We start from the raw sequence: 16,035 nt of genomic DNA on the forward strand, positions 1-16,035 counted from the left end.
TTAAAGTGGAGAAACTGTTAGACAGAATTGGCATTGCTAGACTATGACTGACGGTTTTGCGTCAAAGAGCTATGTTATTGGTATAATGCTATTTTAATAAAGCACAAGGAGCCACTCTATGTGTCCTGCCTTGTGTCATATTGTTGTTTAAATTGCATCACACATCAAACAAACTATTCAAACTAAGTGCATATAATGAACTTCGGGGGATCATTAAATATACAATTTTGAAAAAAAAAAAAAATTATGATATTTTACCTAAAAATTATACAGTGTGTGCCTTTTTGTCCTTCTAGTTTTTCTACACCTTTATAAAAATCCAAAATGACAAAACAAAAAAATCCAATAGACAAAACTGCAAAAAACATTATAATAATGAAAGAAAAACACTAAGGGCTCTAATTTAATGATCTAGGCACAAAGTCTAAAGCACATGACGCAAAACCATTAAGGGCATGTCTGAATCCGCTTTTGATATTTTAAGGATGGAAAAATATGCCTTGGCTTGCGCTCTGGCGAATGGTCTAGCAGGGTTGTTCTTATTCTTTTAATGAGTTATGGGTGTGTTCTGAGCATAATGTGTATTAAACCAATCAGGGTCTCATCTCCCATTCCCTTTGAGAGTCAGTTGTGTCGTGCCATGGTGCATTTGCTATTACATGGCAGACTTTGTAAGTGGAAAAACTGAATGCTTCACTTGCGAGAAAACAGTTAAACAGACCATCTGCAGCATGAGGATAAAGAATGAGCCTCCTCCATTTGGCCTCTTTACTTTTTCTTTACTTTTACTCCTTTAATTTTGTGGATAGGGAAACGGTGGAAACTCACTATGCTGAAGACATTCATCAGCCAACATTTTTATTTGCTTTGTTAAGCGCAAAGATTTTTCCAGCAAATGAATAAATGAACAATTAAAACAAAGTGTCATCAAAAAACACGTGTTCCATTCTTATGCCCCATATGGTGATACATACATCTCCAAAACCCGACAGGTGGACAAATCCAACCTTATTTTTATTAAAACAAATATAAATATGCATATAATAAATATTACCGCTAATAATAATAACATTATACAAATATAAATTGTCATGAATAAACTGAAAAAAGCCCCTTTACAAGAAGAAGGCATAGAGGTGGTGGTTTTTATATTTATGTAGAAAATAATATATATTTTTAAACATTTGAATCCATAAATTTTTTTATAATCGTGTATTACTGTACATCCTGTGTGTATTATGTAATGTGTAAGCGTTTAAACCGTATAGGCGCATAACTAACGTGCTCTGCTGTACTTTAGACCAGCTCTGTTCAATGGCACATTCTATTTCAGTTTCTCAGCAACTCACCAACAATGTGCCTTAACACACCTCCTTTTTAGACCAGATCACCCATGAGTCCGCAAAGTGGCGCAAATGGATTTGCTATTTAAACAACATGGTGCACAATGTGAAAATTGAGGTTGTGCTGGTCTAAAAATAGCAACAAATTGCATCAAACATGTCTTGCGCTTTACTGCGCCGGGTGTATGATAGGGCTCTCAAAGATTTACATTGTTTCAGAATGTCCTTACATGCATATTAAACTATCCATGATTGCTTTCTTACAGGTATGTCTTTCTAATGGGCCTTCAGGACCGTAACGAGAAGCTGTTCTACCGGGTGCTGACCTCAGACATAGAGAGATTCATGCCAATTGTGTACACACCTACCGTTGGCTTGGCGTGCCAACAGTACGGCCTGACCTTCAGGAGACCGAGGTAAGAGACTGCTGAGTGTAATTTAATTTGTTTTCATAGTTAAGTTCTTTCTCCTTCAACACATTTCTTAAGCAAGCACATCCATCCGGCTGACAGCTTTTTCTTTCAGCTCTTGGCCTTGTCTCTCCTCTTTTGAATCATTTTACAAATCGTTGAATATCTCGCCTCCAGGCTAGCGAAACTGAACGCTTCTGGAAAGTTGAAACATCTGTCTGAAGAGTCGAATATACATCCTGTCATAACAGAAATCTGTTGTATGGCGGAATCTGGAGATTGTACTCTCAGCTTTTTGAGTTCTTGAAGTATATGCCAGTATGAATAAGCGTAACATTGGGTTCATTGATGAGTTTGGCGTACGCTGTGAGATTTTATCATTTTCAGCTTCCTTTGCTGGTTCAACGTGATTAGGAACCATTATCGCCCATTTTATCTCTCAAATTATGCATTCTTTCTTCCCTAGGAGTGAGTTAGGTCTGGACATGATCAAAAAAGAATGCGTTTCAAGTCTTCTCATTGTTTTCAGGGATTCATTTTGAGGGATTTCCTAAGATCCTTAAATGAGGGGAAAATTTAGAGCATTCCACACCCTCGACGTTAAACGAGAGCCTTCTGCAATCTCCCTAAATGAAAGTATTTGGAAAGAATGCCTGGCAGACTCATTACCTCTGTTGTTAGGATATAGGACAGTGGTTATTAACTGGTGCATTGCAACACTAAATGTGCTGTGGGGATGTGGGAAAACTAGACTGAAGTGTGACTAATAGTGTAATTGTGCAATGTTAGGAAAATAAATGGATGGAATATAATGAAGGTGAAAAAAATGTAATCAGTCAACCACATCTTGATGCAAATTCATCTGTCATTTGATAATGCTGCTATGTTTATTTGAATCTTTGACCTAGTGTTTGTTTTACATCTTAAATGAGCCTTGTCTTTCAAAACTATTATTTCTTTTGTGGAATACAGATATTTTTGTACAGATATTAGATATTTTAAAACTTCTCATCCGCTTCAAAGCGACAGTAAACCTCTTTTCATTTTATGCTAATGCAGAAACCTTTTTTGTTTTCTTCACAAGAAGATTGTACAGGTTTGGATCAACACATGCAGCAGTTAATAATTAAAAGGTGTATTTTCTTCTTTTATATTAAACTTCTTTTTCTGCTAAAAGTTTTTTAAGGTAAATTACTCCTGTTAAATCATTTATTCTCTTTGAAACAAACTCTTTTTTGATTGTGCACCCACTGCAAACATTAGCACAGAGTGAAGCTGCACATTGAGTGCTAATCACAGTGAGAAATGCACAAATGTGTGAGGTACTGCTTGATGGATTTGTCTTGGATCTTTTAACGAAAAATAACAAGATTATCTTATTTGCATTATTTACATAAACATAAACTTATCAATATATATAAATACACTTATGCTGTCGATACACAGTGCAACTTTTTGGGCAATATTGCTATTTTTATATTAAGAATGGGCAATAATATTGTATTCGTAACACATTGTCCTGATTAGTTACCCTGTGTCTCATCTGGTTGCCCAATTATGACATAATTTTAAAATTATATAATTAAAGTTGCACAGCAACATCGCTCAAAAAGTTGCCCTCTGTATCTACTCATCTGCAACTATATGTTGTTTGCAATGACATAGTTCTGGTGACGCACAGAATTCAGATGGATGGCAGGCAGTAAAAAACTGAATGGAAGACATAGAAGGAAGTGAGAATTTTGTGATTTATACCTTATTTCAAAGGAGATATAAATAAAAAATAGCCACACACTGTGTGTTGGGCATGATCCTTATATCATGAAGAGGGCTGAGTTTTCTACTGAACTAAAATATATTTGTCTGTCATCGAGGCGGAAGATACTGTATAAACTATTGTGTTACATGAAAAATACTAAAGAGAATTACTTGAATTAGTGGTATTTATATTGTTGCTGTGGTACAACACAACTGTAGTAATAAACAAATTATTCAATAGGCTTCAGTTGTCAATGCTATAATTATACACCATCACAATGCACCACAGTTTATGTTGTTTATTACAGTTTATCAATTTATGCTATAGTATTTGGTAGCATTCATTAACAAAGAGTTGTACTCAATATACACTTTACTATGTGGTTCAAAAACATGTTTATTATAAATTACTATAATTTTTTTTTACATGCGGATATCTTCCAGACATCACAAAATAACAGATGAAAGCATACAAAAGTGTGGATGCATAGTTTGAATTATTATTTATTTATTTTTGTAAGGGTGAAAAAAAGCTCCACAATAATAACTGTCTAGTTTTGTCGCAAGGGTTGCATTTCTTTTTTGCTCTGTCGATGAAATTAACATCAACAAACAAATTCAATCAAATTCACTGCTGCTGCGCATCTCAATGTTCATGTTACGGTTGTTTATTCTGCCGAAATGATTAAAGGAGTAAAGACATTCATTGTTACAAAAAAGATGGAGATTTCATTGGAGCGATTACATGGCAGGGTACGTTATTTATATTCACCTGTATTATTTAACGTATGAACATATACACATAGCTAGGCCTGTATATAATTTTTATTGGTGCTGTCAAACAAATTGTCACGTTCAAAAAAAGTTTGTACGCATGGATGTTTTGAAAAAATTTTTATTACATGCTGCCTTCTGTTTTTTTAGCCAGTTTTTTTTTTACTTTCCCCCCTTTTGTGAGCAAAAAGTTGTTCAGCATTTCTTATTATGGCTGATTTTTAATAATTATTAACAACATAAAACTGAAACATTTTGATAATATCATTTTGAAAAATAAATAATGGAATACTTAATTTAGTAATGAAAAATGAATCACTAACAAAGTATAAAAGTACAATTATTAAGCACATTATAAATGTGCTTGTAAGTCAAGAATACAGCATTTGTAGTTTCAGTTATAAACTGCTTACTAACATTTATTAATGTAGAGGTAATGCTTAACAGATAATAAATTCACTATTTGCTAATGCTTAATAAACGATTCATAGTGTGTAGTTATTATAAAGTGCTACCGAATCACTTCCTGTCCTCAATCTGAATTTCAGCGTCATCAATGATTTCATGTGTAAACAACCTACTGTATTTAATTTCAACTGATTGTTTACACAAATATCTATTCAGCCAATCTCGCAGTAGCAGCTCAATGTATTTAGTCATATAGAGATGGTAAAGATAATTTGCTGAAGCTGAACACAAGGTTTAGAATGATTGTTGGTGCCAGACGGTCTGGTGGGTGTTTCAGAAAGTGCTGATCCATTGGCATTTTCATGCATACCCGTCTCTAGGACTTACAGAAAAATGTCTGAAAACAAGGAAAAATCTAGCGAGGGCAGTTCTGTGGGAGTAAATGCCTTGTTATTGTCAGATTTCAGAGAAGAATGAGTAGAATTGTTCAAGCTGATATAAAGGCAGCAGTAACTAAAATAAGAACTGGACAATTGTTGCTGAGTCTTGATTTCTGCAGTAATATTCAGATGGTGGGGTCAGAATTTGAAATAAAAAACATGTAAGCATAGATCTACTCTGCCAAATCAGGCTTTGATGGTGATGTAATGGCGTGGGGGGTATATTCATTCGCTGTAAAAAAAAAAAAAAAAAAAAACCCGGTTGTCCTAAATTTTTAAACTGAATCAAATTAGCCCTATGAGTCCATTGAACCTATATTATGTTAAACTGACTTGCGTAACTTATAAAATTACGTTAGAACATTATTAAATATACGTTGAACTAAAAACTTATGCTTTCATGACTAATTGATCATATAATTTTTTACAGTGCTCTCTCTGGACACCATATTACAAAAATGTTTAAATATTAATAACTTATTATGAAACATTGCCTTATAAGCCAGTATTTTTATTTTTATTTTAAAAAGCCTTTAACATTTGCTTTTGCCAGACACAAAAGTCTGTTAAAATTGACCATGCCAACTTTTCTGTGCTTGCACAGCAGGGTTCATATCAGAAATTTCAAATCACAAGTTGGCCCAGCGTGAGATGAGGCTTTGCAGTGATGCCTTAGAGAGAAATTTCCACTGACCCATTAGTCCAACTATTGATGTTCAGATGCAAAAGAAGAGATTGCCTACTAATACTCTGAGAGTGAACTACTTGGCCTATTTAATTTTTAAACTTAAAATGACTTATGTGAAATGTCAAGTTTGATAGTATGATGACCTTTCCATTACCCAGAACTCCAAAATACATTGTAACTGAATGCAAATATTGAAGAACCGGTTATACCTTAGATTATCATTTTGGGGGATATGGGTTAGGGTTATATAAGTGTTACCCATTCCCCCATATATACCATATATGGGGGAATGAGTAACACTTTACAATAACAGAACATGAATAATAATGTATTAATATGTAAACTAAACATTACTTTATTATGGACTAACGATGAGTTAATGTATGAACTAATCATGAACTAACTTTAACTACAACATGAGTCACAAGAGTTCACTAGAACACACTAGACGGATGTGCATGAGGAATTAAGGAGTAGTTAAGAATGTGTTGATGATGATGATGTGCCCCTTCAAGTACAGTCATGATATAATCATACATTAACATATCATGAGTTTGCGATGGTTAAATTAAGCATAAACAAATGTGGTAATTAATATATTAATTAACAAATCATGTACTAACAAGTAATTAAGGTTGATGTTATTTACACATGTGACTCGTGTTGTAGTTAAAGTTAGTTCAGGATTAGCGCATGCATTAACTCATGATTAGTTCATAATAAAGTAATGTTTCTTTTACAAATGAACACATCATTATTCATGTACTGTTATTGTAAAATGTTACCGTTGAATGTTTTGAAAACAATAGAGATGCATCAATACAGATATTTCTTTCTGTTAGGCTCCTTAGTTTTAGCTAGTTTTTGATTAAGAGGGATTTGCAGAAGCAGATCCAAAGGTCAAATCCACAACTGTCTAATTGCCTAGGTCTAATTAGACTAGCTTATTGACCTGTTCAGAAAGGGTAAGATGGATTAAGAGTGTGGTTAGAGATCTTCCCTCTCATTATCCCTGAGGTAATGACAGAGATTGCTCATATGAGTTGTCATTTATGCAGAATACAGGGTGCACACGTCTCCTTACACTTGGTGGCCCCGTAAGAGGTTTTAGACTTAAACTCTTTCATTTGGCCTTAACACACTAGGTTTAGATTGATGGGCATCTAGGGCATTAAAAACTCCCTTTTCCTTCATTTACCCCCCTGTTTTGTACTTTTTTATGGATGGTTGATTATGTGTTTGAGACCCATCAGTTTAATATTTATTCTTATATAAAGAATAGGAATTTTCTTTGGAATTGGAAGTATTTCGAATTATTTGACATGATTTTCTGTGTTAATTCTCTTGCTGATTTTGTGAAACAGTTTGGAACTTATGTAATATAGGCTTGGTGGGGTGTAAAAATCACATCCAGGCCATTTGGTTTATATGCACTTCTTAATCTTACTCTATAATCTTAATGTCATTCTAGGTGATTCATTTATGGTCTTGTCTTAATTCTTCACCATTGTCTTCAATCATTAGATTCCTTAGAGATGCCAGTTATATGAATTCGGGACTTTATGAGCTATTTAGAATTGCACTGCAGGGGACATTGCGAAATATTAAAGCTAAACAGTACTATTATCTTTAATTTTTGCAGATGCATTGAGATTTTTGAGTGTCTGCCTGTTGTATTCAAGAGGTTTGAAGGCTTCGTTAAAAAGCCTCGGCAATATTCTCTCATACCCAATTCAAGGCCGATGTTTCTTTGTTACAAATCACTGAAATTGGAGAGTTGTTGAAATTCCTTTCCTTTAAAGTAAAATTGTGGCAATCTACACTAACGCAAGAGTGGCTGGTGAGAAAAATATGGTGTAGTGTTAGCAGTTTTGGTTGGTATGTAGTACTGTACTTATTATAGGGTTATTTCCACATGGAAGTACCAATGGAATACCTTCAGGTAATGCTATTAAATAAGAGTGAAAATTAGGCAGTTTTTGTAAAGTTATTAAGTGCTGGCGGAGATGCCAGAATAGTTTGAAAATGTTCGGTGATTGATGTGAATGCCATCCAGTTACTCAGAAAGCTTATTTTCCAACCACAGTGACATGCCGACAGGTTCTGTTTTTTAGCTTTAGCCCAAGTAGAAGTTGTCTCTGTGGTGCAGTTTTTCTTTTTATGATGAGATATTGATCAGAGTGCAAAAGGTTTCTGTGAGTCAGTTTGTAGTATTTTGAGGATGAAAAAATATATTTAATCGAAAAGTGCTTTGCATTTTGAGTAGCTAAAGTCATTTGCTCTATTGACTTTATATCGTTTTAAACACCCTGTTTCATGTGGATTCCAGTTCTGTGGTTCTTGTTTTCAGAAATTGAATTGAGGCTACACAATATATTAAATTTGGATATGACGAATTAATTTAACATGAAATTAGTAACATGCTTATACAGTGGGTCCAAAACAACATCAAAATCACATTATAATTATATTATTGGCTGTTTCTTAAACATTACCATTCAAAAGTTTTGGTCTGTTTTTTTAAGAAGTTTTAAGAAAAATCTAGAAGTAACATTTTATAAAAAATAATGACAATTATTTGTAATTTTTTTTTTAATTTTACGGTTTATTTCCAGAAAAATGCCACAAAAAAAAAAACGTAAAATAATGGCCTTTAAATAACAGAAATTTATTGTAAAATAACAGTGATTGAATAACAGAAATTTACCAGAAATTGAAATATAAGGAAATTTCTGTAATTTGATGTCTGTTATTTTATGGTAAATTTCTGTAATTTAACAGCCATTGTTTTACTTTTTTTTTCCGGCACCCCAGCTGCCAGAAATAAACCGTAAAATTATGGATTTTACAGTAATAGTTACATTTTTACAGTGTAGTTACATTCTTCTATTTTAATGCATATGTTAAATCCATATTTCAGTTTAGGTAATTAGTTGATTTTTTTTTTTTTAGTGGTGTAAACCTACTATGGTCTCACTGTTCGATTCGGTTACGATTATCATGCCATCGATTCAGTTTAATTCGATATCTTGGTGCATCACAATGTATTGACGATGCTTTCCATACACACTTTTATATTTTACTTCATTGCATTAAAATGTCAAAAGTTTTTTATACATTTTATATGTATTTGTAATACAATCTTGTCCTTTAATACAAGCAGCCAGATATATGAACTCTACCTTTAATTTGACCTGCTTAAAGAAAACACTCTTTTTGAATGCATCAAACAAAACTCAAGTACATGCACAGAACAACATGAGCATGAGCAAATAAACAAATGTAAATATTATCCTGCTTGCTTTTTGAGCGTTGTCGAGTGAGTTGTTAAACACCTATGACTTGTCACGCACTCAACAGAAATGGCTGCGATTAGCATTGCTCACCGATAAGTGACACTGATAAGGGACACGGCGATCACAGCTGATTCATGATAGACGTGTAGAAACCTCGCTTTCAGACATGCTCGTCTGGTTCTACATGTATCGCTGTAATAGCTGAGAGGAGAGGAAACGTCATGCCAGCAGGTCAAAGGGGCCACATTGAGAAAGAGAGAGAGAGAGAGAGAGAAATGTTTACTTTCATTTTCTCCATAGCAGTAAAATTGGGGCTTCTGTTGTAACTTCAGTGTCAGGGAATGATTGTCCTGCAAACATACACAATGAATTGCGCACAGTTTCCACATTTTAATTAGTATTCCACCATTGAGATAAATTATGTTCTTCATAATAACCGGTTAGGATCAATTACTGAACCGATAGCGAATTATCCGCATCTGCATCGCGGTGCACTGAAATAACAATTAATTTAACACCCCTATTATTTTTATTTATTTATTTATTTTTTTTTAATAACTTTTTCAGGGGTTTTTCAACTTTAATTTGCACAGGATAGTGGGGGTAACAGATAGGAAAGTATTGGGAGCAGAGAGAGGGGAAGGGTCAGCAAAGGACCTTGAGCCGGGAATCGAATTCAGGTCGCCGTGAGCACCATGGTGCTATATGTCGACGCAATTAACCACTAGGCTATTGGCTTCGACTATTTTTATTTATTTATCCTTTGTAGTTACTTCTGGGTATTAAGATTCTTTTATTTGACCAAAAATAATTTCTAGTTTAATAACAGATTTTAAAATGCACATTATTTTGCTCTTATGGAATAACTTTTAAGATTCTCAGTTTTATTCATTACAGTGCCATGTGATTAATCAGAAATTAATGTCATATGCTGATTTAGTTGATTTGTGCTCAAGAAACATTTCGTATTATTAATATTGAACACAATTGCACTGGTTAATATTATTGAGGAAAACAATAATGGAAAGCTTTTCTAAAAGAACACCATATCATTTCTTTTTAAAGGTACTATCACCAACTGTGGAAAGGTAACTATTAAGACCTCAACAAGTTGTTTTGGCAAGAAGTAAGCATTTGAGAAATAAAGTTGCCCTAAGCAGAGCTTAGCTCTCAGAGTTACTCTATTATGAGCACTTGAAGATGTGCTTGAGCTATACATCCCTCCAGTCATAAAAGGATTTCAGGAATCTCCCACTCAATGGATTGTTAAGATGCCTGCCACACTGCCTCTCACATACTGTACAAATACACCGTTCTGACCTTAAGGTTAACAATGCACAGTTACCAGATTTTAGTGTCAGTTCATATAAAGGGAGCAATAAAGTATATGAGACGCAGAGAAAAACAGGTGTTGCACTCTCACACAATATTGTAATAATTACTGTATCTACATTTTTATTTACTCTTAAACCTGTGGTCTTCAGTCCCACACATGCCAAGCCGTGGTATATGGACTCCTCCTCGCTGGTGTTCAGAGGCCAACAAATTCTCTGTCCAGATGTTTTATTTTAGGTTAGCTGTTGATCCAGATGTGTTAGTATGGATCTGTGCCATTTATTTGCTTTTGGAGGTTGTTTTAATTTCCAGTCACCTTGACAGGATGCTTGCACTCATTGGTTGAGTTGGTTTAGAAAGAAGAGAATGTTTGGATTAAATTCAAATTGAAAATTATGCTTGATTCCTAGAGGTTATATGTCTTAGCCAAGGGCACGTCATTTGCCTGTGATAAGAATGTTGATATGATTTTGAGAAAGGACCTGTTTGGCAAAATAAGACATAATGCAATTAGTTATTCATGACACATCACTTAACACTTTACTTCTGTTGTTTTGAGATTATATAGGAATGCATCAAGATTGGATACAGTTTCATTGTGTAATTATTTTTTTTTTAGATTTTGTTATGGAATAGAGAGTTAAAGAAATTATATTTGGAGTTTTCAAAGAATTTTTGAGAAACGGGTACAACAACAGTTTTTTTTATATTGGTTGATCTCTACCAAAAAAAAAAGTTTCAACTTTTAAATTATGTCTGACAGAGTTAACGGGTACATTACATCTGGAAATAATCAGGTATACCCTAACAGACAAGGGTTTGTTATTTGAAAAAATTTGGTCCCTTTGATTTCCTTTCTACAAACTTGTGAATAATGTGTTTACTATGCCTTTAGGACCTGCTTTTACCATGGGATAGCACTGGTGGGTGGTTGCTTGGCAGATTGCATGTTTATGTTTTGTTTATTTATTATTTTTATGACTGTTGGTTGTTTTTTGTTGTTGTTTGTTTCTTTTTTTTAATGTCTAATTGTTAAAATGTAAGTTTTATGTTTATATTTTTAAAAAAAACTTATTCACAGATGAATGTCTGCTAAATTTTCTAAAGATACAAATATTTAAACAAGAGAGTTAACTTAAAGAGGGCTAATTATGAGACCATTTTTTAACAAAATGTAACATACATAGTTCTCAAGTGCAACACATTTCTGTTTTGTGTATGTACAAATAATCCTCTGCTCTCCAAACCCCCTTCAAAATGTACTGGTGGATCCTTTTTAGCATGTGTCTCAGAGATTTTGTCAAAATGACACATTGGTTTGGTGATGGATTTGTATTTTGTACAAAGTGTTTTGTGTTGCACATAATAGAAGACACCAGTGCCGTCTATTAATCTGAATCGTAAAACTAGTTACTTTTGAGGTTTTTTTTTGGGCCAAATTTCAACATCTCGGTTTGAAATATGTGGTATATCTTTTTGATGTCACAGGATGTATTGTGGCAAATAATGACCAGTAATCAATGAGGTGCTGGTTTGTCATACTTATATATGAAATTGTGTGTCCTTATAAGCAGGGATGGGCAGTATTTATGATACAAGCATTTCAAGTATGTATTTAAAAATAGTCATTTGTATTTAATAGGGTCAATGAAAATGGCTTAATATTTTGAATCAAAATACTTAATTGTATTTTTGTATTTTCTTGTATTTTGTATTTTGAAAATACTGTCTAGTAAATGAAGAGGAAATATGTCTGCCTAAAGATGTCAAAGTGGGACAATATATGAAACACAAATAATTAATAATACAGCAATTCAGACTAGTCAAAAACACCTGACACCAAGTTATACGGTATCAGTAGTATGCACAGTTAGGTCCATAAATATTTGGACATCAACACAATTCTAACATTTAAGGCTCATACACCAACACAATTTATTTGAAATTAAACTAACAAAATGTGCTTTAACTGCAGACTGAGGCTTTAATTTGAGGCTATTTACATCGAAATCAGGTGAACAGTGTAGGAATTACAACAGTTTTCATATGTGCCTCCCACTTGTTAAGGGACCAAAAGTGATTTGACAGAATAATAATCATAAATCAAACTTTTACTTTTTTTAAATACTTGGTTGTCTGCTGTTAAAGCACAACTTGTTTGTTTCATTTAAAATGTTAAGAGGTTGAATAATCATTGTATAGAGATTATGTCAAATTTACATGGCCACACAATGGGAAGAAACACAATCAACAGATATAGTACTGTATTCCAACTTACTATCTGCATTGAACAGAGACCCCTGTGTGAAATTTGTATAAAAATATACTAAATGAATTTAAAAACAAGTAAAAAATGTATAGATATTTAGCTACTCATGTACAGTAGGAGTAGAGGTGAACGAAGTGGAAGAGAATCTGTTAAAACTTGCTCAGAGAAAAGCTGTTGCTATCAAATATAGTTTACTTCACTTTTAACAGTGAAGGGATTGATCGAATAGGCCCATTAATGGATGGTTAGCAAAGAAGGTTGATGCTAATTTGTAAAAGTGATTTCTAGTATTTTTAAAATACAAAATACAGTATTTTATTTTGATATTTTTGTGGCTGCTGTATTTTGTAGTTTATTTTGATACACCTTAAATGAAGGTATTTGGTATGTTATTTTAAAATACATTTCAAAGTATTTTTGCCCATCCCTGCTTATAAGACACATTCATTAATTATTAATGAGAGCACAACTTGCTTTCCTGGCTGATGCTTTTCTTTGAGTCATATAAAGTAAACTGAAATTTGAAACTGAAAAAAGCTAGATATCACTGGTGGAAAAACCCACTGGAAGGTAAAAATTTTGAATTTTATTTTTGAGGAGCACAGTATTTTTTGATGAAAGGTCCCTTTGATGCAGTTGCAGGAAGAAAATGAATAGTATGTTATTAATTTTATTTCTGTTGAGTTCAACAGATACATTCAGGGAATTTATTATTTATATCTCTTTAAACCTAGCCTTTATTTAAAGTAAATTACTAAGTGAAGCTCCAGACTCTGGTTTGCCTGTACTGTTTCTCTGAAATGAAGTGAAGTAGAGAAGTCACAGCAAAAAAAAAAATCTTTGGCCTGGCCGTAAAAGAGCTCTTTTAATAGTTTGGGAATGAATCGAAGATGCCAGATTGTGTTTAATAAGGGCTTGTGAAACACTATGCAGCATGCTATGATTTTCTCAAGGGGAGGAAAGAACTTGCTTTTGCAGGCTCTATTGCTGTGGAGAACACCATTGCAGCGTTTTATAACTCAGTGTGGTGTCATATTTAAAAAAAGGCCCCGTCCAATAGGTCACTGCGCCGACGCTCCCACATTTAATTTTAGTGCCTTATTATTTTATCAGCTGCGATAAGTTCAACAACTCCTGTGGGAAAACCGAATCTGAGCCTGAAGTGACTAAATGTGATTTAGTTAAATAAATAAGGCTGTGGGCAATTTTGTCCCCCTCAAAACTGTGGGAAAGTAACCTTTAGGGACAAATGCTCTTACATGCTGCCCCTCGTTATGGTTGACTTGTCGCTCATTTTTGATATAGCAAACTGTTGATGTTTGGTTATAAAGTCAATAAATATGTACAAAAAGATGTTGTTAAATTTAGATTGATCTCTATTATGACCACTTTGGATAGAAGCCAAACTTTTTGTAGACATGAGCACCAAACATAGGACTCATGGCCTTAAAATCATGTTAACTTTTATGGTCCATTATTAATGCCTTAATGTTTCCTGTATGTGCACTTAGTCTCAGGTTTTTACAGCCTGAAAGGCATGGTGAGGACATCACTCCAGTGCTTTAAAAACAATGATTTGTACAAAAGCTTTGAATAGGCTTTATCTCGGGATATTAATCACATGTAATGAGGACTTGCAAAGGTTGACAGATATTTCAGCATAAATGAAGCTGCCTGACCCGAGGTAAAGATTATAAAACTTCTGTGTCAATTTACCTCTCCATTTGAGCAAAACATTTGGGTATGCGGAAGTTTCTCATCATTAAATCTTTACTGTCAGGCTTATTTTTCTAAAAAAGCATCAGGACTTTAAAGAGATTTAAAAGTTTACAAAAGTCATAGACCACAACTCTTTTTCGTGGCATACCTTGCTTGCAAAGTCTAGACTGACAGGATAATTTGACTGCATATGGCAATCTATTTAGCTCTTTGTTATCGTCAATGTTAATAGGGTTCTTAAGCATATTTTGTTCTGCTCCACTCTTTTAAATGCAGTGCACCCCTGGTATCTTGTTTGAATAGACCTCTTCTTTGAGTATTCATTCTCATTAGACACGTACAGATGCAGCTGTTCAAAATTATTCAGATGAGGAGAAATTTGGCAGGCATCACAGCTATAACACAGACTCAATGGACACCATAGATGCAGCACACCAGCAGTCAACAGAGGAGGCTTTGGAATATATTGTTGGATTGTTTGTTTTGGAGAAAAGCTTTATATGAATACATTTGTCCTGAACAATTCAATTGGTTTTCATCAAGCATCCTCTTTGATTTGCCGGCTTTCTTACACCCACATGCAAAAAAAGGAGGTTGCAAAACTGACTAAAAGATAAAAAGAATGTCTAGTTGACTAAAGCAGCAGAAGAGCACAGTGGTACAATTTAAAGTATCAGCTAAGAAAATAAGACAGAGGCTACAATTTGCACGTTTATTAAAATTGAACAACAGAGGATTGTAAAAAGGCTGCCAGATTTGATATGTTTTGATTTTTGCAGAGACCTTTTGAATGACAATTTCAGAATTTGGCGTAAACAATATAAAAGCAGTGTAACCCTTGCCAGTCCTACAGCACCCAACCCGCTCTGAGCTGGGATCAAACCGGCGACTCTCCGCATGGGAGTCGGTTGCTCTAACAAGGAGGCAAAAGACTTCACTAGCTGGCTTCCGCTACAGTAGCACAGATCTATCCTGCCCTTCATGAACAGTTCTCACTGCTGCTGCATGCGTAATGGTGCATGCGTAAAGCCTGGTCCTGGCTTACCACTGCTCTGCACATTTTGTATGTTTCTCTTACTGCTTCAGAGATTTATTCCATTCAACCATAAGTGCCCTGCAAAGTGGACATCACAAGATAATCACAAGTGGTAGAGAGCAGTGCATGTACACCATCCTGTAAAAATTATTATAATTTTTATAATTTATTTATAACATTTATTTATGGTTGTGAATTGCATTATGGGATCTTGATCTCCGCTCTGTTGACTTTTGATGTTGAAAATTTAAATCTACAGTTGAACAAAGTGACTTTTATTGACATTTTAGTAGTTTGTAATAATATATTGTATAAGAAATAATATATACAGAAACAAATCTGTAAAATAGCAGAAAATGTGGCAGATTATTACAAGGTTTTTGTACTGTAATATTCAACACCAATTCAGACAATATATCACTTTAAACTATTATAAAAGTTGCTTTCTTGAACTTTTCAAGGTTAAAAGTTGCTGGAAGAAAGGACAAGGTCCCATAATGCAATTCAAAAGCATAAATAAACAGTGAATTTTGTGAATCACAAAATATGGAAAACAGCT

The 16,035-nt window shown here is 33.9% G+C and overlaps 1 protein-coding gene across 1 annotated transcript in view; it reads left to right on the forward strand.

Moving 5' to 3' along the window:
* Nucleotides 1–16,035, forward strand: part of me1 (malic enzyme 1, NADP(+)-dependent, cytosolic) — a 128,792-nt gene that overhangs the window by 49,055 nt on the left and 63,702 nt on the right. The window contains exon 3 of the mRNA XM_056475653.1: nt 1,610–1,759. Coding sequence (XP_056331628.1) covers nt 1,610–1,759 — 150 coding nt within the window. The remainder of the gene's footprint in view (nt 1–1,609; nt 1,760–16,035) is intronic.

The sequence above is a fragment of the Danio aesculapii genome, chromosome 16, assembly GCF_903798145.1.
Source record: "Danio aesculapii chromosome 16, fDanAes4.1, whole genome shotgun sequence".
NCBI lineage: Eukaryota > Metazoa > Chordata > Actinopteri > Cypriniformes > Danionidae > Danio > Danio aesculapii.